Consider the following 23,429-nt stretch of genomic DNA (forward strand, 5'->3'; position numbering starts at 1 on the left):
ATCGATTCACAAAGGCAAACCTCTAGATGGAGAAACAAGAGCATTGGAACACTTCCAGGGAAAGCGAGCGCACTGGCGATGTTATTACAAAAATACATATTTCTACCACTTTTCTCACTTATCAGTTTTGTATTGAATTTCCTTGGTTTCCTCTGATCAACAACTAGACAACACATTGTTAAAACATATATGCTGTCGAAAAGGGGGGTTGAACCCATGACGGAAACGTGTGAACGTAGTCTAACGTCTCAGACAGAAGCGGCGATTAGGGGAGCAAGAGGGTGCAGTTACCCCCAACTTTCTTAGTTTCATTTGGAAATGTAACGATTTTGTACGTATTACCGGTTCATAGAAAAAAATGGTGCCGTATAATATTTGCCGTTTCGTGAGTACGTATTGGTTATTTCTTCCCGTGGAGTAAAGAAAGCTACAGGAATTGCGTTTTAATTGCAATTCAAAGCGATAAATTGCAATTGCGTATTTCTTTAAATGTCATAGCAGATGCTTGTAGTATTTACTGTCATTCATTTTCTAAGAGTAATAACATACATTTAATGGCATGTGTGGAATTAAGAATATAAGTTGTTCATTAATCCCCAGTTTCAATATAACTTCTACAAAACAAACCTCATTATTCATTACTATGATTAATATTATTTTTTTCTGTTTATTTGTTTTGCAAATTTGTTATCAAATAATCTGATCACACAATTTTCCAGACAGAATTTTAAGATGTTCATGAGCAAGGAATCAAATATCTTCTTACGCTTTCGTTATTTAAGAGTACAAAGGGCTAGTATCCACTTGCAATGCTCTTGTCAATTTATTTGATAAAATATGAAATACGATATACGTTATTTTAACTGGAAAAGATAGTATCCTATTAGTTATACAAACTTTCGTCGAACAAAGTGTAAGTAACAACCAGGGAAAACTAACAGTGACATACAAATATTCAGATCATGTCTTCCCCCCCCCCCTTCTTTTAACGTCCAATCGCCGCCACTGGTCTCAGATGATGCCAGCCGATCTTCCATAACACACGCACATTTAGTAATGATTTCTGGGAGAAAATTGTCCTCCAGCTACAAAATACTCCCCCCAGTACCACTTTTCACTCCCTGTATATGAAGAAAATATGTATCGCTATTGTCGGGAATGGAACATAATTACCAAACTACAACGCAATACGGTGCTAGTCCATTCCCATTAAACTTAGATAACCACACACAAAAAATATATAGGCCTACTCCCAATTCGATGGTCTGAACGTCGGCTCCCAGTGGGCCGCGGTGGCTCAGTGGTAGAGCGTTCACACCTGGTGGATGAGATCCTTGGTTCGATCCCAGCTCGCGCTAAGTGAACTTTGTAGTCGTGGTCGACAAACACCATGTGCATGGGTTTTCTCAGGGTTCTCCCGTTTCTTCCCACTTTCTTCATTCCACCATTTAATTCATTTCTCATCATCACCGCCTCCTTTAGCCTAGCCGGCATAACTGTGGGACGTAAAACTTCAAAAGATTTCATCTTTTTCTCGGCTCCCACTGAACAGAGAGCTTCAACGCCATCTGACACAGCCACAATCATTCCTTAACAGCACTTTCTGGGAGTTTAATATTTTCTTGTTTACAGAATTGAAATCATGTAAACCTTGTGTACTGTATGTGTATCATGCACTTATCTCCCGTGCAAAAAAAAAAAAAAAAAAAAAAAAATTGCAACTGTCAAAAGAGATTGTTTCTAACTGGAACTACTAATAACATTATATGAAATGGGCTATTTTCCACTCTAATATATCGCCCTTTATCTGACACACATTGAAGCTGTTATCTGTGCGGAAAACCCACCTACACTCGTGAAAGTGGCTCCAAATGTAAGCGCTAAGCAAACACATGATAAAAAAAAAAGCAACTTACACCTAAACACGAACACGTTGTAACAGAAAAAAAAAAAACTGACAGACTTTTCTAATCTCATAATAATAATAAAGTTTAACTTGAACTTTGCTGCGGGACTCCTCGCTTAGGAGTTACAGCTAGAATTCCGACGGTTTATGCACACAAAAAACTCAGAAAGTAGCAAGTAGCAAACTGACGTTGATAATTACAATGTGTTCCCAAAGAGTCAGTTTTCATTTCTATTTTTATGAAGTCTTCTTTTGTTCTGGAGGAGAATACAGGGATGTAAAAAAGAGGATCACAGGGAAGTTGGGTCCATCACAATTCGAAGGAAGTAATCTCACTACAGCATTACGTGCTACAAGTAACCTTATATCATCGGCGCAAATCTGAAAATGAAATGAAATTTTTGAGTTTTACGTCCCACGGTTATGCCGAGTGGGCTAAACGAGACGGTGATGATGAGGAATGAATGAAATGGTGGAATGAAGAAAGTGGGAGAACCCCGAGGAAACCCACGCACACGGTGTTTGTCCACCAATAAGTTCACTTGGCAGGAGAAGGGTTTGAACCCCGGACCCCATGCACCAGAGGTGAACGCTCTGCCACTGAGCCACAGCGGCCCCGGTGCAAATCTGTCTTGACCATTGGTGGGACGGGTAAAACCGTTCTTTTTCTTCTTTCTTTCTTTTCTTTTTTCTTTTTTTTTTTTTTTAAAGCGATGTTCAAATTATTTATGAAACTGACAAACAATGCTGTGGAGGATTATGGCAGCAAAATTATCTTCAACATTGGGAGGCGGGCAGATTTTAAGCTTATTCTGGGGGAAGGGGAGATGAGACTCATATTACGGTACATGAATTTCGTTTCCGAGGTGACCCTGTTGTATAATATACAGCAAGAGACATGAATTTCATATCAGTTTCCTTTGTGGCAGCCGGACACAAATCATCAGATTTCTCCGCACAAAACACATTTCGAATCGGATTCTTGCAGGGACAGTCTCTCCCAGTTCCAAGATTGTAGAGCATGCCCCCCTCATCACCCTCGGGATTTACGCCAGTGACCTACATTATAATTATCTTAAAATAATACATACTATTGGATGCGCCTTCATAAAACCCAACAAGTACTGTCACGTTTTTAAAAGAAAGAAAAAAAAAGAACAAGTGAATTGTAGAACAACTCTATTCTATTTTGCATGTTACACGTTTAATTTTGTTTCGTTGGTAAGAGAAGTTGAAGGAATAGTTAGTTGGTTGATTACGAGTTTTACGTTCGTTTTGAGCGAATCTATATGAGACAGGGATTTATAGCTTAACGTTGGATCCAAACAGCTTGTGCTCCCACTAGGAATCGAACCTTAACCATAGAAGTTGAAGGAGAAAATGTCCTCGCTGAACAAATACTAACGATTTCCATCACATGCTTAGCTTCTCGCAAAACTTAGTGACACCACAATGTGAAGTAAATTTCCAGCACGCTCGATTGTTTTTTTACTCTACACTTAGTCCTTGGTTCGATCTTTCTTAGTATTAAAAATTTATGGCTAACATTCAGTACCAGCTTTTTTTTTTCCTTTTGTTAATCATGCTACCTTAATAACGATGGCAATTCTTCGATAACTTATCTTCGTTATGGCAGAATACGAGGCAAATATATCAAATTACACTGTTAAGAAAACAGTCCCCATAGATTAAAAGTAATACCGACACACTGGAAAATGATGTTACTTCAGCATCCATGGAACATGATAAAACCAAGTTGGAAAATCAGAATCAGGAGCGTCATTTTAGATTTTGCTTGGGGGGGGCAAGACCCCTTGATATAAGTAAAATTTTGCGTATTTCACTGATTCACCACTATTTTATTGATAAAATCTATAGAAATCTCAAACTCAGGGGGGAATTGCCCCTCCCTGCCCTCCCCCTAAATGACGCCCCTGTTCAGAATCATTTGCCGTTTCAAAGCTCACTTACCCGAACTGTCAAGCTAGGATGTCTTGTGAGAAAAACCCAGATTCTAACTGTGTGCACGTTCGTAGCCCCTAACTTCTCGGAACTAATCTGAACCGGATACTACAAGCAGTGAAAAAATAAAATATTTCAGCTTAACGTCCCACGTTATGTCCTTTAGGCAAAAGGAGACAGACGGTTGATTAAAGCAAGTGAATAATAGAATAATTGGTGCAAGGAAACGTGAGTACACCGAGAAAACCCACGGACACGGATGCTGTCCACCACAAATTTACTTGGCCATGATCGAACCAGAGACCCCACGCACTTGAGGTAAGCACTCTACTACTGAACCACCGTGTCCCTCAAGTACGAGCAGTGGTCTTGACCTTGGTGTGTGTGTGTGATCCTAAAACCGAAGGAGGAACAATATCTTCAAAGTTGATTGAGCATTGTGCAGGTAATTTCATGACTACAGAGACTCTATGTGAAGAAATACAGAAATGATCCCATTGGGATGCAGCGATAATGTTTCCTCATTTACGTTCTGATGGGATGAAAAGTCATGATTCTTGCTTCCCTGCAGCAGCTCGGCTAGCTATGGGATCAGGGGCGGATCCAGGACCGCCTTCTCGGGGGTCGGTGGGTTGTAATACTACTACTTCGAGCTACTTTTAAGAGCTCCAAACTCTGGTATGGGTTTTATTTATATATAAAATTTTAAAAATCCTCTTCTGGAGGGGGGGGGGCAATTGCCCCGATCTCCCTCCCCTGGATCCGCCACTGTATGTGATTGTCTTGGAATGACAGATTGAACGCCTTCTTATCTATTTATTTTTGAGATTCTGTCAACTAAGCCGTAATCGAACAAGTCGTCATAGTTTGTTTTAACTCATATAGCAAAGTTTTTTTTTTTTTTTTTTTTTCATCATTCGATACCGTGAGAGAAAAATTTCAGAGAAACTTCAATTACAGCCAGGCAAATATATCAAGAATCAAATTCAGAGCTATGAAATTGACACGAAAGAACACCACCACTATCCTTCTTCAACTCGCTCAATTTAAAGTGTGTTTTCCTAATACATTTACTTCCGACTGTCTCGTATCCAATGTCCAGAAATTTCATCAGCTACCGCCTCCTAAATGTAACCTAATCTAATTCAAGGGTGTCCACAAAGAGAATCATGTCGCACGATAAATCGTTGATATTTTAAGAGGGGGGAGGGGCTAGAAACATAATGAAACATTTAAGCCAATTATCAATTAATAAAACACGAATATCTTGTTATCTTCAACAGGAATATCATATTTTAATCAAGCTCGTACAAGGCAGGGGGAGGGCAGGTAGGGAAGTCGGATTCACTCAGTAATTTCAAAATTAGATAGCCTATTCATTTACTTTTGGGAAAGGGGTGTAGGGTATCAGGAGAAATTAACAAGTCAGAGGGGAGTGGCACCCCAGTGTAATCTTAAAAAGTAAACAAATAAAATAACTAATCACAATAAGGAAAATAAAACTATAGTAAAATTTAGGACAAAAAAAAAACAAAAAAAAAACGACAGTAACTATAACTAATATTCATTTTACGTTAGCGGATAATTTTCATTTGAAACAGAGGCAATGGCAAAGAAACTAATTAACAATAGATATGAAGCAATATTACGTTTCTCTTGAAGTCAAACAGAATAAATCACGACTTAATTTCATGTTTCGAACTAGCACCATGAGGAAGCGACCTGAATTAAGAAGTAGTGAATTAGAGTTTAGACAGCCAGAAATAACAGCAATGGGAATCAGCTACTGACCATGCATAAACTATCTAAAAGTAATTTGTATAGCGTAATCATTCCTGTGCTATATCACTAGGAAGTTTTACTATTTATATAAGCTCCAGAAAAATCCTATTGTTAAGATGGCTGACCATGGGATTCGAATTCACGACCTGTCCGATTGGAAATGAAGGAAGTTAAATCCACAATGAAAAACTGAGGTGGCCTGCCCAGGGTTGAATTCTTGGGAAATCCAGGAAAACTTTCTCCCGAGGGAAACAGAATACGTACGGGTAAATGTTTGAACATGTCTTTCTATAGTAACACACACACACACACACAAAAAAAAAAAAACTGTAAAGTCCTCACTCTCACACCAGCCCCGCTGCTACAAGAGAATGTCTCAATTTACCACTTTGTTTACTCTCAGAAACAAGAGTGAACAAATCGAGTTTACAGCCTGTTTTCAAAATTCTTTCGAGTTGAAGCATGAAACTTCTGCCATACATGGCGACGGAAACTTCTATTCCTTCCATTACACGAGATTCTACTTATGTCATTCGCAAAAATAAAATAACAACCACACGCGTTGATTGCTTAGCATGAGGCATGCATTCATATCAATGCACGTACATTTTAACACACCTAAACGTGTCCATATGAAGAATTCGTCGTGTCTTCACAATCGCTTTCGCTTATTGGGCTGCATCACCAACTACAAACCATTGCCATGTTTACTTTCAAAAAGAGGCAATTTCTTTCTTAATTGCATGTTGAAATGTATAATTATTATTATTATTATTAATTTTAAATTGTCTGTTACTTGAAAAAGCGTTACTAGTATTAGATTTTTGGTCGAGAACGCTTTGTTGGAAGACTTCAAAACGAGTGCGTCATTGTGCCAGAAAATGACAGATGGTGACAGATGTCAGAGTCCATCCGACCACTTGTCAATTAGCTCTGAACAGAAACACATCACCTGCACCAAGAGTATGAATCTGGAGCAACAATACAAGTGTTGTAAAAACAATATACACTAAATTGTGAGTTGGCGCGTTACATACTTTAAAAAAAGAGCGACGCTAGAATGAGCACGCGCGCACGCCATCGGGCCACATGGTCGGATCGCGTTACACGCCATTCCATATGTGTCCACGTTGAGCTGAGTTTGAAAATCTATCCTCTCACACGCTAGAAACTACCGTTGTTAAGGAATATACACACTCAATACTAGCATTTTAAACATTTAACTCACTACACATGGATAGTTTTATATAAGTTTCATTTATTTCACGGGTGTTGTTTGCTACTTGTCTACAAGCATAAACATACACGTTGCATTTATTCTCTACATGCCACATAGAAATCAAAAACACGTGTTGACTTACCTCGCTTGAATTTCATTTGTGCTGCTTTGTTAAACTGCCGGATTCCGTCCAATTTTTGTATCTCTTAATTCTTCTTGTTTCGAGAAGATTGTCTGTCACTAAATAAACATGTACCCACGTTTTCGTTTAGGTAACACGCTTCCGCAACCACATTCAAGCCTCGTGTTTCTCTACGAAATGACATTCCCTCCCGACAGATGATGGCAGACACTCAGCGCACTCTCTCGGCAAAACACTACAAACTACTGTCACAGAGTTTCCAACTATCCACAGAAGTAACTGTAGAACCAACAAGATGGCCTAACACCACGTGGTTCGAGGAGATTCTTGCTGCAATCTTACAGGCGTGCTACAAGAGGAACTGCTTCATTGAATGTGGAGAAAAGACACATAGCACTCAAGTGACAAGAGTGAGAGTCTTTTTAAAACTCGCATCGAGGCTTCACTGTTTAGAAGCCCAGGAGAGAATGTTTGGTACATAATCCTTATAAAGAAAGCATAACAATTTCAATATGAAATATAAAATATTCAGTTGTATTGAATATTGGAGGTCACTTATTATTTTGTAAATAGCAATTGAATGGAAGCAGGGGCGGCGTACGCAGAATTTCATCAATTGAGGTTGAAGCAAGCAACTTCATATCCTTTGAGGACAAGCGTAACTTCTGTATAATATTACAGAAGTATGCGTGTTTTCCGTAATATTTTTGTTCAAGGGAGTTAAATTCAAAATTCCACTTGCGAACGATACTGAATAAAAGTACAGCTTTTCTCAATCGCTGTGTCGCGACACATTAGTGTATCGCAAGATTTTTAGTCTTAATGTCTTCCGCAAAGAAATTATCTTTAAAAGAAAATTTTAAAAAAAATTATCGTCTATCTACTTAATTTCACACTTGTGCTCCAAGTTTTTTTTTTTCTTTGGAAAGAAACAGTGGACATACGCAGGGGCGGATCCAGGATCGACTTCTGGGGGCGGTGGGTTGTCATACTGCTACTTTTAAGGGCTCCAAACTTTGGGATGGGTTTTATTTATATATATAAAACAAGAAAGTTTCCTCTTCTGGATGGGGCAATCGCCTCGGTCGCCCCCCCCCCTGGATGCTCCCCTGGACATACGAGTGTGCCTGTCAAGAGTTCGTCCACGCATAGATGCGCTTTGCAAAAATCTCCAAGAACAAATATCTTTGGTGTTTTCTTATATTTCTGATGGTAATTCAAGAGTCTTACGTAATTTGCTTGTGAGATTTGTATCTCATGGGCGTTCTATATTTTTTTTAATGTTGTATGTATTTTTAAGTCTTTGCTTTTTTGCATATTGAAAAATATCACATGCAGGGTTGTCGCGAGAGTTTGAAACGTACTTTTATGTGCCCCCCCAAAAATAAAAGATTGAGAAACGCTGGTCTAAAACTTTAAAGGGCTTTCTGCAATTAGGTGTCATTTATAGTTTTATCTTGCCACGAGTGTCCAGAAAAAAATGAGAGGGGGAGAGCAAAATGGGAGTGATTTATATATTTCCTAAAAGTCTGGGTCATGGTAAGATCAAAACCGGTTACCAAAATTAGGGAGGTCTCATGCATTTTGCTTGGGGGGCAGCACTTTACTTATTTTCTTATTAAGATCTTTAAGCCTGTCTATAAAGTCAGTTGCAACCGTGAAAAATCTGAAAGGGTGAGACGATATGAAAACAGAAAAACACGTCTTTCATCATTTCAAAACTACAACGTATCAAAGTAAAGCAAATTGTCCCAGAGTCCCCCGCAGTGTCCCAGACGGGGTACTACTCAAAATTTTTACATTGAAAGGGGTGACAACTTGCATATCGTATGAAAGTTGGTGTTAAATGGAAGAAGATAAATCAAGTCTCGACTCTCTACGATAAGCCAGTGCAAAATAGCGGCGAGTCAAAATGTCAATACAATCTTCATTGCAAAATCTATGGCCACTCGTATGAATTTGAAACGGTGGGATAGGTGAAAAAAACAAAAACATGGAAATGTTATTATTTCAAAAGTATAATTATTCAAAGTAAAAAAAAAATGTTTCAGGTTCCCTCGCAGGGTCCTAGACGGGGTCCAACTCAAAATGTTGAAATGGGAAAGGGGTTCAGGTAGAGTATCGTATGAAAGCTGATTTTAAGTTAAAGGTGAAACACGTCTCGACTCTTGATGATAAGTCTGTGCAAAATGGCGGTGAGTTAAAATGTCAACATAGGTGTCATTGAAAAGTCTATGCCCACTACTAATAATCTGAAACTGAGATTGGTGTAAAAAAAAAAAAAAAAAAAAAAAAAGACGAATGTTTCAACACGCTTGTGTTGACATTTTGATCCACCACAATTTTGCACAGGCTTATCGTAGAGAGCCGAGACTTCATTTATCTTCTTTCATTTAACACCAACTTTCATACTATATGCAAGTTGATCCCTCTTTCCATTTAAAAATTTTGAGTTGGACCCGGTCTGGGAACCTGGAACAATTTATTTTACTTTGATACGTTGTACTTTTGAAATGATGAAAGACATGTTTTTCTGTTTTCATATCTGTCTCACCGTTTCAGATTTTTCACGGTTGCAACGGACTTTATAGACAGGCTTAAAGATCTTAATAAGAAAATAAGTAAAGTGCTGCCCCCCAAGCAAAATGCATGAGACCTCCGCAATTTTGGTAACCGGTTTTGATATTACCTTGACTCAGGTTTTCAGGAAGTATATACATCACTCCCACTTTGTGGATTCAGGTTCAAGTATTATACATCCCGGGTAAGACTTGGGTAAAATAACGTTGCCGATGAGTCTCAAGAAATTTCTTCGAACCGTCTCAGTTCTCGTCTGGGAAACGAAACGAGACTTCTTATGATTCTCGTCTCATTTCGTGTCTAATTTAGAAATACACTTCTCGTTTCACTGTAGAGACGAAACGGGCAATACTAGTAAAATGATAAAAGTAAAGTTGATGAGCAGCCATATTGAACTTCCTGAAGAAATGTATTTTCAGTATTTTAATATAAATTGTTTTTAAAATAGGAGCTTTTAGGAGATCATTATGATGGGCTTCATGCTATAGAATAGAACAGCTCATCTTATTTTATTGTATAGTGATCTGTATGTATCAAATATTACTTCTATGTTTTGATAGGACTGAACAGATAAACGATAAGTATGAATCTATTTTATAACATGGAATCATAAGGGAGCATTAGTAACTCTGCTGCTGTGGTAGGCATAGGAGTGCGCACGTAGGGGCAAGTGGGGGCGCTCGCTCCACCTAATGTTTTGGCATTACTTTTTTTCAGCTTTAAAATCATTTTCTCAGCTAATAAGGATTATATTTCACAAAAACGGACCCTGAAAAACGTCTGTAATCATCGCTATATAAAGTAACACTTTGAACTTTGCAATACATTCCCGATTTAATTATATTTCCCGATACAAAATTTCCCGATTTAATTATATTTCAGTCTTTCTTCTGTTTGTTTCCTCCCAGCAGTATATTATCACACACATACACACAGCTAACACACTATCTGTAGGCTCCTGGGTCCGCCACCTTCCCAGATACTTCAACATCCTCTGGGCAAATGAAAATAAAAATTAAATTATAAAGAAAGTAATGATTACAAGGTATTTGCATATCTTCAGGAGTACCGCTATTGATTTGCCCCACCCCCTAATCCAAGGGTCTGCGCACACCTGTTGTGCTAGGTATTCTACTATTATTGCCAAATCACTTGTTGGAAACTTAGAAGCTTCCATGTAGGTACCATAGCCCAGCTGGCTCCTTCGTTTCCAAGTAGCAATTTTCTGATTTATTATTCATGGTAATGATACGTATCTTCTTTCCTTGTCAGTGAACTAGTGAATAGACTGAAACAACAATCAACCGAACGTTCACAAGTAATCCTTGATGTCCTATATCTTATGCAACCAGAAATGGAGCAATATGTAGTGGGTTGCGTACACGTCAGGCGCACTTCAATTTCAATTAATGTGGTTTTCTCCATTTCTCTACGAACATTGCCAAATGGTTACCGCTTAGTTATTTCCAATTCTATTTGCGTTGGAAGCTCGGGATTCAATTCTCACTTTAAGCTGGAGATTCAAGTCTCACAGAGCCTAGGGGTAGAAAGCAAGATTTAACCTAAAATAGAAAAGAATTAGTTGTTTCTGTTTCTGCATTTTTCATGTTTTTCTATTGCTGAAGAGGACTGGAAACTGCAGAACAATATAGAACTCAGAAACATTTATTGAAATACCTTCATCCTCCTAAACATAGAGCATTTTAAAATTACTTTAAATAATAATAAAATGCTCAGTGAGCAAAACAGGACCTGCCAGCAACCGAGGAATGTCCTGTTAACTCTTCAAAATTTTGGCTTTTTACTCAGTTTTTAGTTAAGCAATGGTCCAAATAGTTCATAATTATACCGTCAGGTGGCAGGCTGACCAGTTGTGAAGTTGTAGCCAGCAGTCAAGGAGATTTTACTTCTTACATTTAGTGTTTCATCCAGACATTTTAAGGGAGAGGGATTTTCCTTGTGAGTGCTAAAATTTTCCCAACAGAATTTGAAGATTTAGGTAATGTAGATGATGAACATGGCCTCCCCCGTAGAGTCTTGGATCATATCCTCCCAAATCGAGAAGATTGGATAAAATACTGCTTACAGTTTAGCCGTTCCGTGTTGGATATGCTACTTGAATTTAACAGAGAACCATAGAAAGACTCTATTTGAATGTGGTAGGACCAACTACAGTGAATTAAAATAAATAAATAAATAAATTACAATTCCCCCATGACTGCTTTTTTGTTCAAAATAAATTCTTGACACAGCAATTCATTTAAGAAAAATTGCATAATAACTGTTGATTATGTTATCATGTTGTGCTCAAATGGTCTCCCTTGAGCAGGCTTTTCAAAATGACTTTGTCGCATCTTCATTAAGAGGAATTAAGTTTATTAAAGAAAAAAAATAAAAACAAGAACTGCGTTAGGATACGGGACTCAAGAGTTGTAAAAAACACATTCAACAGCCAATTGCAACTCTCAATTGCTCTGACGTAATCCAAACATATAAGAGAGTTGAAATAAGAAAACAAATTGAGAAATGGTGGCTCAGTGGTAGAGTGCTTATCTCTGGTGCTTGCGGCCCCTGGTTCGATCCTTGGTCAAGTAAGTTTGTGGTGCACAACATCGTGTCTGTGGGGGTTTTCGGGGTACTCCCGTTTCCTCCCACTTTCTCATTTCACCAATGCTTCTAAGATAATTCCTTTGAATAAATCATTATCTCCCTTAGCCTTACAGGGCTTATTCGTGAGACGTTAAATTCAAATCTCTCAAGATTGCCAAATCTATGTATCTATAAAGGTAACCAAGAAAGTTCTGTCGCTTTTCTACCCACCACCTTTGAACATTGATATGTCATCTAAGACCTTCCTGGAAGATCAAAAATTGTCCCCATCCACACCTCCCAACGTTCTGGAAGGCCATGGATTCCGTCGCGGTAGAACTTGGTGGGCTATGAAGCGAAGAAAGTATCAAGTACATTTTGCATCTCTACTAAGGATTTGAATTGGTGTCCTCTAAGATGATTGTCCAAAAAATGCAACAGAAGGATATCGGACATGCAATATCCGAGGAGTTTGGCGGATGCAATAGTGCTTCTCATCCAAAGCGTAGAATGGTGTCCCGGGTCATCCTAGCCACGTGGAACTTAGCGTTGTCCTCTAACAGGAGAATCCCTTTGCGATTGAGAACTGCTTGCTCCAGAGTTTTGAGTTTTTCTTGAACATACCTCAACTACTGATAGTACATAGTTGTATTGATACTCTGACCAGCTGGTAGCAGTTTCCGATGCACGATGCAGCGAGCAGTCCACCAAAAACACAGGAGGACCTTCTAGTGCAGTGCTGCTCTCGGTTGTTTTGGAACCGGTTCATGGGAGTCTAACCAATGATAATGGCGCCGTGACGCTTCGTACAGGACTCATGTCCCATTAAATGTCAACAAACTGTCCAGAAATGGCTCCTTCCTCAGACAAGACAGAAAAGAAACACAAGTATCTGGTCGTATTGCCCTCTGGCCCGGAGACAAATCATGTAGGACCCATGGATCCAACTTGTAGTGTTTCCCAAGTTGATGGAGGTGGTGCCGAATTGTTTCCCACTCACGCTAAATTGTAGTCCCAGTTCCTGAGATGTCTGGCTACTGTTCATCTCAATTGCTCCCTGAAGATCTTTATTTCGTACATATGTTGGTCTTCCGGCAAGTGGTGCATCTTCGAGTATTCGTCACCGTCCTTAAACTTGTTAAACCACCGCTGCACTATCCGCGTAGTCATGACAATCTCACCTAAGTCCTGGCATATCTTCCTTTCCACTGCAGCGGCGTTTGACCCCAGTTTGTACTCGTACAGCATACGCGCCCTTATGACTTTCAGTGGAGGTACCATATTCACTCTGTCCTTAAGTAAGTTCATAGTTTCCGATCCCGTTTAAATCCAAATTCAGTCTCGCAACTTAAGAAAGTGGGAGATATATATAAAATGATCAAAAATTATCGATATTAGTACGAATCCATACTTTTCGAGATTGGTGAGATGAACAGTGATACTTCCGATGCCATTAAAATAAAACTTCAGTCCAGCAACTTGGGGGAGGGGGAAGGGAGGTATTTTAACAAAAGGACATGTTTTTGATAAACAGGCGGAGGAAATCTTTGCCGATATACATAAAAATGACCGAAAATGACTGATATGAGAGTGCGCTTCAGAAACAGTAAAAAGTAACTGACTAACGCAACATGTTACTATTTTTCTTATTTTAATCCAGTGAACCAGGTAGTTGAGGCTAGTAATGTATAATAAACGTCGTAGGCCTATAAGGAAAAAATGAAATAAAATCTTTAAGTTTTAGGTCCCACGGATATGCCGGTTAGGCTAAAGGAGATGGTGATTATGAGAAATGAATGAAATGGTGGAATGAAGAAAGTGGGAGGAAACGGGAGAACCCCGAGAAAACCCACGAGCACGGTGTTTGTCCACCACAAAGTCTACATGGCGTGAGCTAGGATCGAACCAGGGACCCCAAGCACTAGGCCTACAAGAGAAGTGAAACATGTTTAGATGATAATTAGCAGAGACTGAATAATCCTAGCTAGTAACTCAACGCAGAAAAAGATTTCTGGGTAGGTGTATTCAAAATTTCGATTAATCAATTGATCATAGGTATTATGGAGGGCATATTGAGGATGCATCTTAAAAAAATTGAATCTAATAATTGTGTTCTAAAGATCCTAAGGTGTACTCCTCGAAATAAAAGTAAGCATGTCGTAGCATGTAGTATTTTGGTGATTTTACTACCATTTGAACACCTCCCCATTCAATGGTACACTGAGAAAAACATGTATATGGCGTACGTAAAATCGTATGTTACATTTGTAAATCCTGTAGTTTTTGGACTCAACGTACAGCAAACGTATAACTGAAAACGCATGTTTTATAATACTTTCTGCATAAATGTTCAATCTATACGTACTTTCCGTATGAAACAATATAGGCGGTCAGGATCTCAGATACAAATGGACGTATATAACATATAGTTGACGAAGAGAACAGGTACTGTATATGTATATAATATAAGGAAGACTGTTAGATATTAGACATCCTGCAACGGCATGGTGTAACATCTAAGGGCAGTGCCTATGTAGCATACGGATAACACATGCTCCGTACTGATTTCTGTAGTAAGCAAGAGGATTCCGTATATTTGTACAATATACCGCTGTCCGGAGAACGAATTTTTCTCAGTGTAGACCTGGTATAACATCAGCAGAGTGCATGAGAAGTTGATTTACGTGTATTTACTAAATACCGGAAGAAGTTCTGACGAATTTTTATCTGATGAATCAAATTTCCAATCCATTTGTTTTTATGTAAAAGAGAAGAAAAGGAAAGACAGTGAAGAGACAAGTGAGTCTCCAAAGACGCAGCTGTGAAACTACAATAGACTTCGAAGTATTGAGTTGAGTTGATTTTGAGTTAAACGTCCCGCTCAGCAGCGAGGCTATATGAGATGGGACCTACTGATTAACGTCGAATCCGAACCACATGAGCTCCCACCGGGAATCAAACCTGGGTCTCCCACGCCAAAGGCTCGTATGCTAACCGCTTAGCCACGAAGGAGCTCCTTCCAGGTATAGAATTCAGTATTGAATCAGGTATATAAGAGTAGTACGGGTAGTTCTATATTCCGTCGAATTAGCAAAAATTTTTCAATGACCTTCGCCCGGGGTCATGCCCTAGCGGTACTTACGACCACCCCTCTAAATTTTGGCAGGGGTACCATGACCAACAACCTAAATTTTGGCAGGGGTACCATTACCAACAACCTAAATTTTGGCAGGGGTACATAGGACCCTCCCTTAAATTTTGGAAATTGCCAAATCTAAAAATTGGGTATGGTAGCCTAGGACCATAGTATGTACCTCTATTAGTATTGGGGGTCAATCTCGTTCCTTTTCATAGGTAAAAAATTACCAAAAAATCAAATTTCGGGTTTTTTTGACCTAATTTATCCCCTTTGATGAGGTTTTATTACCTTATATAGTTATATGGGCGTATACAGGGTTCCATTCCCTTTCATAAGACATGGGTATATTGATACATTCCTTTAAATTTTTGGGTGGAGTACCTTGAACCACCCCCTAAATTTTGGAAATTGCTCAATTTAAACATTTGGTATCATAGTATAGGACCCTAATATGTATCATGATTAGACTTCGGATTTTTGCATATTTGCATGTTTTATACCTGATGTGATATTGGTATGCTCTGTAAACAGAAATTCGTTTCAGCTGTTTAAGGGCAAAATAGCAGAGTTTTATAGTGCATATATTTGCATATTTCGGAGGTTAGTGCATGTTTATGTCGTTATTGCATATAAATGCATATTTAAAGGAACGAACAAATTGATAATTTTTAACGTTTGACAACTTTCTTTATAAGTGGCATTTCAAGTTTCTAATATAAATAGACTCAAAATCTTTAAATGGTTCATTATTGTAGGTTTAAAATATCTTCCAAGGTCATGTGAAAGAAGAATAACAAAAGATTGGGTGATTCATCCTACTAGCAATGATGCATGAATGTCAGCTTTTTGGAAGAAGATATAAATAACGATGTCAAATCACCTACAACAAAATTTCTACGTTACTCTTCTCGGCAGTTAAAGTTGCTACTGTTGTGTGTGTGTGTGGATTTGGAATTGTGTGGTCGTGTGGCTGTATAGGAAAACCAAAAGAAAAATCTGGGTCAATTTAGTTGTAGTGAGACATCTTCAAATTCGAATTTTAACTAACTCAGAATTTTGTCCACTTTTTGCCCTTTTGTCCACCCAAGAAAAAAATTGGTACCATTCAAATTAACAGAGGAGTGCCATTCCAAAATTTCGGCCATTTCGATCACCTGTAGCGCGACAGCTTCAAATTCGAATTTTAATTAGCTCAGAATTGTGTCGAATTCTTGAACATTTTTGTACCACGAGGAATAAATTCTGTACTATTGAAATAAACCAAGGAAGGTCATTTAAAAATTTGATCACTTAGATCACCTGTAGTGAGACATTTTCAAATTCGAATTTCAAGTATCTTGGTGGTACAAAAACGTACAAAAATTGGGAAAATTCTAAGGTAGTTAGAATTCGAATTTAAAGATATCACACTCCTGGTGATCGAAGTGGACAAAATTTTGAACTGGTCCTACTCTGTTAATTTGAATGGTACAATTTTTTATGGTACAAAAATGTACGGAAATTGGATAAATTCTGAGCTAATTAAAATTCGAATTTGAAGATGTCGCACTGCAGGTAATCGAAGTGGTCAATTTTTTAAATAACCCTCCCTCGTTTATTTTCATGGTACACATTGTTTTGTTGGTGGTACATGAATGCACAAAAATTGAACAAAATTTTAAGCTTGTTAAAATTCGAGTTGAGTTGATTTTGAGTTTAACGTCCCGTTTAGCAGCGAGGCTATATGAGACGTGGGCCTACTGATTAACGTGGAATCCGAACCACATGAGCTCCCGCCGGGAATCGAACCCGGGTCTCCCACGCCTTATTAAAATTCGAATTTAAAGATGTCGCACTACAGGTGATCGAAGTGGCCAAATTTGAAATGACTCCCTCGTTTATTTGAATTGTACATTTTTTTCTGGGGTGGACAGAAATGGACAAGAATTGGATAAAATTCTGAGATATTTAAAATTCAAATTTGAAGATGTCGCACTACAGGTGATCGAAGTGACCAAATTTTGAAAGTCCCTCCTTTGTTAATTTGAATGGTACAAAATTTGTTCTTGGGTGGACAAAAATGGACAAAAATTGGATAAAATTCTGAGCTAGCTAAAATTCGCATTTGAAGATGTCGCCCTACAGGTGATCGAAGTGGCTGAAATTTTGAAATGGCAAGGGATGTGCACAAGACGACTCGAGACAGGATTTTCCTGACAAAATTCGAGTAGAGACACGGCTCTTCCAATAGAGAAATATACATTTTTTGAGTCGAGACATCACTTTTACAGCACATTTTCGAGACGAAACAGCCACAAATCTTGTATCATGCGCATCCCTAAATGGTTCTCCTTTGTTAATTTGAATGGTACAAATCGATTTCTTGGGTGTACAAAAATGAACAAAAATTGGACAGAGATGTCGCACTACTACTAAATGGGTCCGAAAAATCTTCTGAAACAGTGGATTGAAGTTGAGAGACGTTAACAATTCACGAAGAAAATATATGATGCAAAGTGTATGCTAGACAAGTAATATTTTCAAAGTAAGCAAGCTTGATTTCAGAAGAGGACATTTCTATTATTTTCGACAGCAAAGGCTCAAACGTCAGCAGCGCTCAATTATTTGGTCTTCTTATATTTTCATAGCAATTTCAAGCCTAATAAGGAGTTTATACAACTGTGAAACAACTCAGATGTGTGTTTTTTTAAATACTCGACAGAGTTCATCCTAAAGAAACCGTTGAAGAATGTATTTCAGGAAGAAATGAACAACCCTTTGGAAATGAGCTCTAAATTAATTAAAATATTTGCTTTACAAAATCTAAAATCTAAAATTTGTCACAGCAGTTACTTTCTGAATTAAGGAGATAAGTTCCCAAGTTTTCCTTTAAGAAGTTTATGAGAATATTTAACTATAAGCTTGTGTTGCTTTGATACCCACCTCGGTTTCTCGAAACGTAACTCTTCTACTAAGTCTTCTGTTATGTTTTCGATAACTTTATCTTCTTCCTATTCATGCTCCAGGTCTCGCTCAAATCACTTTATTCAATTTTAAAGTATCAATATTATACATTGCAAATTATTACTGTTTGAAACGGCCAATGTTACGCTAGAAGAAAATATTTTGGGACTTACACATATTTGGATACAAAAAGTAATTTCAAGTGGATTTATTTTCTTTTAAACAAGAACATAAGGTTTTTGAATACAGGTTTTTAATACAGTAAAAACTGCCTTCAACAGGACCCTTATTAAACGGAAATTTATGTTAAACGGAAATATTTCACGGTCCCATAAATTTAAAGGTACAAGAACATGGTTAAATTCTCTTGATTAGGCGGAATCTGTGTTGCGAAGAACAGATTTTAAAATATATTTTTAATGGAAAGTTTAAATTCCGGAATGTAGCCGGAATTTTCAAGCATTTAGAAAATTTTTCGACATTTTGTAAAAGGTTAGATTTATGAACTACGTTTTCTGTAAAGGTCTTCGTTTACTTGTTACAAGACCCGAAACCAGCCATAGAGGTTTGGGGGGGCACGAATATGTTAGGGGGGTCAAGTCATCAAAAATTCTTTTACAAATATCTAAATTGTGTTTTTTGTATTGAGGTCTGGAGGGGCCACGAAAAGTTTAGGGAGGCCAGGCCCAGCTAGCCCCCCTCTAGTTGCGGGCTTGCTTGTTACGCTACATATTTAACATTTAGTCCACCGCCATGTAAGGCCCTAGATGCCGTGCGACTTTTTGAACGAAGTGTAATTCACATAGTAATTTTCAAATACCAATAACTCGTTCTCTAGCTGGTTTAGAGACATGGAACAAGGAGCATAATATACACAATAGTTCAAAAGGGAGCCAACAGTAGAGGGAAAAGCGCTGAAAAGAGCATAGCATCTACTTTTTGATTTGGCCTTTGAGACAGGGGCGTCATTTAGGGAGGGCAGGAGGGGCAATTGCCCCCCCCCAACAGTTTGAGAAATGCATATACTTTAGTCGCTGTCTACTAATATACTAGTACAAAACGTGAAATTCTTATGTCGGTGGTGCTCTTGTCCCCCCCCAAGCAAAGTCTGAAATGACGCCCCTGCTTTGAGACTGTAGATAGTCTTTTTTTTTTAATTTTATGTTTTATGTGTATTAATTCGTAGCACAAATAAGTACTGTAATTGAATACGGTAGGCCTATGTACACCATTTTATTTTATCTCGCTATATCCATTATATGTATGTACATTACTTATTTTTTTTTAAACATACATCTATCTTCGTTAACTTTAAAACCTTTAATGGAAATTTTTGGGAGTTCTGTTTAATTTCGCTAGGTAAGTTTTATTATATGCTTATGGCAGAAATGTATTTACTTCTCTGAGTATATTTTATTCTTTATTGACAGATACTTGGCACATTATTTTTTATTTGCAAATTTTTATATATATATATATATATATATATATATATATATATATGTGTGTGTGTGTGTGTGTGTTATAAATAGATGTATATTTTAATTTCACATTAGTGTTGTAAAAAAAACGGTTTTTTTTCTGTGAAGTTTTTTTTTCAATAAAAAACATCGTTCTTTTTCATGTTTTTTTTCAAATATCTGTTTTTTTTCTGGCAACTATTATTTATTGATTTACGTTGCAGGTTATTGAAATAATCAACAGAACTTGAGTCGAAGCCCTCGTAACTTACAAATCTTTTGTTTTTTTATACGTATATACTAGCAAAATTGTGTGATTATTCCTTTCGGCCCCAGGTCATTTTTGGCGTTTTCCTACATTTCCAGTTAGTGACTTATTGCTCAAAAACCATTCATTCGATTGATATGGTTAAGGCCTTGTTTTTTAGAAAATAGATGTGACTATTTTTTGGTGTAAGTTGCATTGCAGTGTTGCCAATGGGTAGGAAATTATTGAGGGAAATGTAGGGGTGAAAATTTACCAAAAAAATCCCTAACCGAATTTCAATTTTTTTTTGTATCTAGTACCACTCCTGCTATATGGGTTCAAATCACCAAAAAGAATCTTTGGTATGTTGACAAGGTACAGTGAAATTCTGTAGTCGCTTGCTTCCATCCAAAGAGAGAAAGAAAAAATTCTGTCATACACATGAAATTTTGACACTTTTTACGCCTCACAAGCAAAAATCAAATATGCCGGGGCTACAACTTCTCTAATTATCCTATTGAAACTTTTTATGATGCGTTCTGTAGGGCAAAGAGAAAGCTTTCAGGTAATGATACGTTTGTTTCAATGTAGCCAGTAAGAGGGTAATATTAGAGGGGAAAAGGGAATTTTTTCCGAATTTTTCACCTAAAAGCGGGAATTAATTGTTTTGGCTGGAAACACTGCCATCAGACAGACGAAAGCTATCTAAAAATAAACCTTAGTACTCCAAGAATATATCCTACAAGTATCATGGCGATATATAACAAAGTAAGCATGAAATTTAAAAAAACAAATCTCATTCTACCTCAGAAATTCACCATTTTCTTACCACTTACAGAACATGGTTTATTATAAATCTCAACTGTACTTTCCCTAATTATTCTAGTGAAACTTTTTATGGTGCACTGCTTAGGCTAAGAATGAGGCTCCTAGACACTGCTACGTTTGATCGAATATAGCCAACAAGAAGGAAATAATAGAAATAAAAAAGGGAATTTTTTCCAAAATTTGCCCCTAAAATCTGGAATTAAAATTTTCTGTATCTGGCAACACTGCTATCAGACACACACAAACTATCTTAAAATAAGATTTGGTATCCCTCTAATATATCCTACAAGTAGTATGACATCTAATAAAGTAAGCATGTCAATAAAAAATATCTCATTCTACCTTTAAAAAAATCACAGTTATCTTCCCAATTAGAAAACAAGGTCTACTGTAAACCTCAACTGTACTTCCCCTAATTATCCTATTGAAACTTTCTATAGTGCGTTGTGTAGAGCAAAGACGAGACTTCCAGATACTGGTATGTTTGGTCCGATATAGCCAACAAGAGGGAAATAATAGATACAAAACAGATATTTTTCTCCAAAATTTCCCCCTAAAATCTGGAATTAAAATTTTCTGTATCTGGTAATACTGCTACCAGACAGACGTAAACTATCTTAAATTAAACATTGGTACACCAATAATATATTCTACAAGTGTTATGACGATATTTAAGGAACAAAACTTGTAATTACCAAAAATATATTACGGTAAACAGAAAAGTAGGGAAAAATTAGAAAAATCAAGGGTTAGAACCTAAATATGAATTCTTCGTGCGTTCCCTAATTATCCCATTGTAACGATCTGAACTTGCGTTTCTTAAGTAAGGACAAATGTTCGATTGGCGTAAGTTGACTTGCACTCGGACGTATAGGTACGGATTTATAAATAAAAATTTCTAATTTTTGCCCAAATTTAGGAAAATTTTAATTTCCCTAATTGGCAACACTGCGCGCAGGCCCGTCCAATTGATGTCATCAGTTAGGTATCCATCCGAGGTATCTATTTGGCAAGTCTTAAGGAGGTCTTTCTACAACGAAGGAAGCTACAGGGAAAAAAGTAGTAAAGGAAATTTGTAATCAGAAAATTCTCGCATTTTTGATTGGGGTGAAATTTGAGAAGGAAATTCGACACCAGAAGAAAAAAATTAATATAATAAACTATAGTCCAACCATATTTAGCAAGAATAATATCCCGATATCTTAATTAGTGTCCACACAGGAGTGGATTAAACAAATGACACACCCGTGTGTGCCACTTTGGCCACCTGGGCCACTGAGTATACATTTGATTACATTTTGTTTTACTACTAACTCGTGTTGTTGTTGTAGTTATAGTCTCGACTAATAATACTATCGTAGTTGTAAACAATAACTTTATAAGGAAAATTTTCTCCTTTTTACATCTTAGTTCCAACACTGTTGGTGAGAAATGCAGGGTGTTTCAAAATGAATTTTGGGGTTTTAAGTCTTCGTAGTACTTATTACGTTTTACGTACAATTATAAACAATGCATCAAGTAAAAGAGCACCTCAAACAGTCTTTGCTACAAGTGTTCAATGTGAGATTCATTCGTCACACGGCACACATCTAGTCGATAGGCGAGAAAGGCCCATAAACTTTCCGCCATATGGCACAAAACACATTCAATTTAGGAGAGTCTCGTTTCAAGTGTACCATCTCCTGAGGATTTGCTGACGGCCAGATACAAACATTATGAGTGTTCACATTAGCTCTTAGGTGAAATGTCGATTTACCACTGAAGACGACACGATCCAGAAAATCTTCATTGTTATGCAGCAATATTTCACTTGCGAAATTGGCATGTAAACCGTAGTCTGTAGACTTTAGACCTGTAGCAACTGCAAACGATAAGGATGTAGTTGCAAGCGTCTCCTTAATATTCTTCACACAGACCGTTGCACTGTACAGATTCAGTCTTTATTAAAACACAAAAAACTTTCTGCTCTCCAGTTTACATCTTTGCTGCTTGCTGTTTCTAACGGCAGACAGAAGAAACAATGCATGTACATGCGTGCGTACAAAACTGTTTGAGTTGCTCTTTCATTTTATATAATATTTATAATTGTAAGTTGATTGTAATAGATACTACAAAGTTTCAAAACCCTAATATTAATTTTGAAACATCCTGCATTGCTTCAATTTGAGTCATCCTATATTCGTGTCTTTTATATACATATCATCAGGGCCGGTCCTAGTCAATTTGTCGCCCCATGCAATGGCATAATTTGCCGCCTCCCCCTTTCTCCAGAAAGAACAAATCTTAAAAGTCATGATTTTAAGTATGTTACTCCAGCATGAACAACAAAGGTGAGGGTAAGTGCAGTTGCACTCAGAAAGGCTTAACCCTTATCCGGGCAAGACATTTTTGTAACGTAAACGGGCAACCGGGGTCTGTGAGGCCCAGTATATATTTTAAGTGCAGAATACACAAAATCAATGCCTATTGTCACTTACTGTTCAGACTAGTCTAGAATGTACCAGTATATATTTTTGTCAAGTAGCGAAACTTCGTGTCACGCTTTTGTAAGCCGACCAAGCAGAATAGTAAATCCGGTCCAGACATTTTTGTAACGTAAACGGGCAACCGGGGCCTGTCAGGCCCAGTATAC

At 37.6% G+C, this 23,429-nt stretch overlaps 1 protein-coding gene across 1 annotated transcript in view; it reads right to left on the reverse strand.

Annotated features, from left to right (window-relative positions):
• LOC145683197 (uncharacterized) overlaps positions 1-7,383 on the reverse strand; it is a 101,395-nt gene extending 94,012 nt beyond the window's left edge. Inside the window, exon 1 of the mRNA XM_081754561.1 lies at positions 7,012-7,383. Within this exon, the coding sequence (XP_081610687.1) occupies positions 7,012-7,027 (16 nt within the window). The 5' untranslated portion in view covers positions 7,028-7,383. The remainder of the gene's footprint in view (positions 1-7,011) is intronic.
• Positions 7,384-23,429: the final 16,046 nt, after the last annotated feature.

Source organism: Thermobia domestica, chromosome 1 (genome assembly GCF_964235325.1).
Source record: "Thermobia domestica chromosome 1, izTheDome1.hap1.1, whole genome shotgun sequence".
In the NCBI taxonomy this organism is placed as follows: Eukaryota; Metazoa; Arthropoda; class Insecta; order Zygentoma; family Lepismatidae; genus Thermobia; species Thermobia domestica.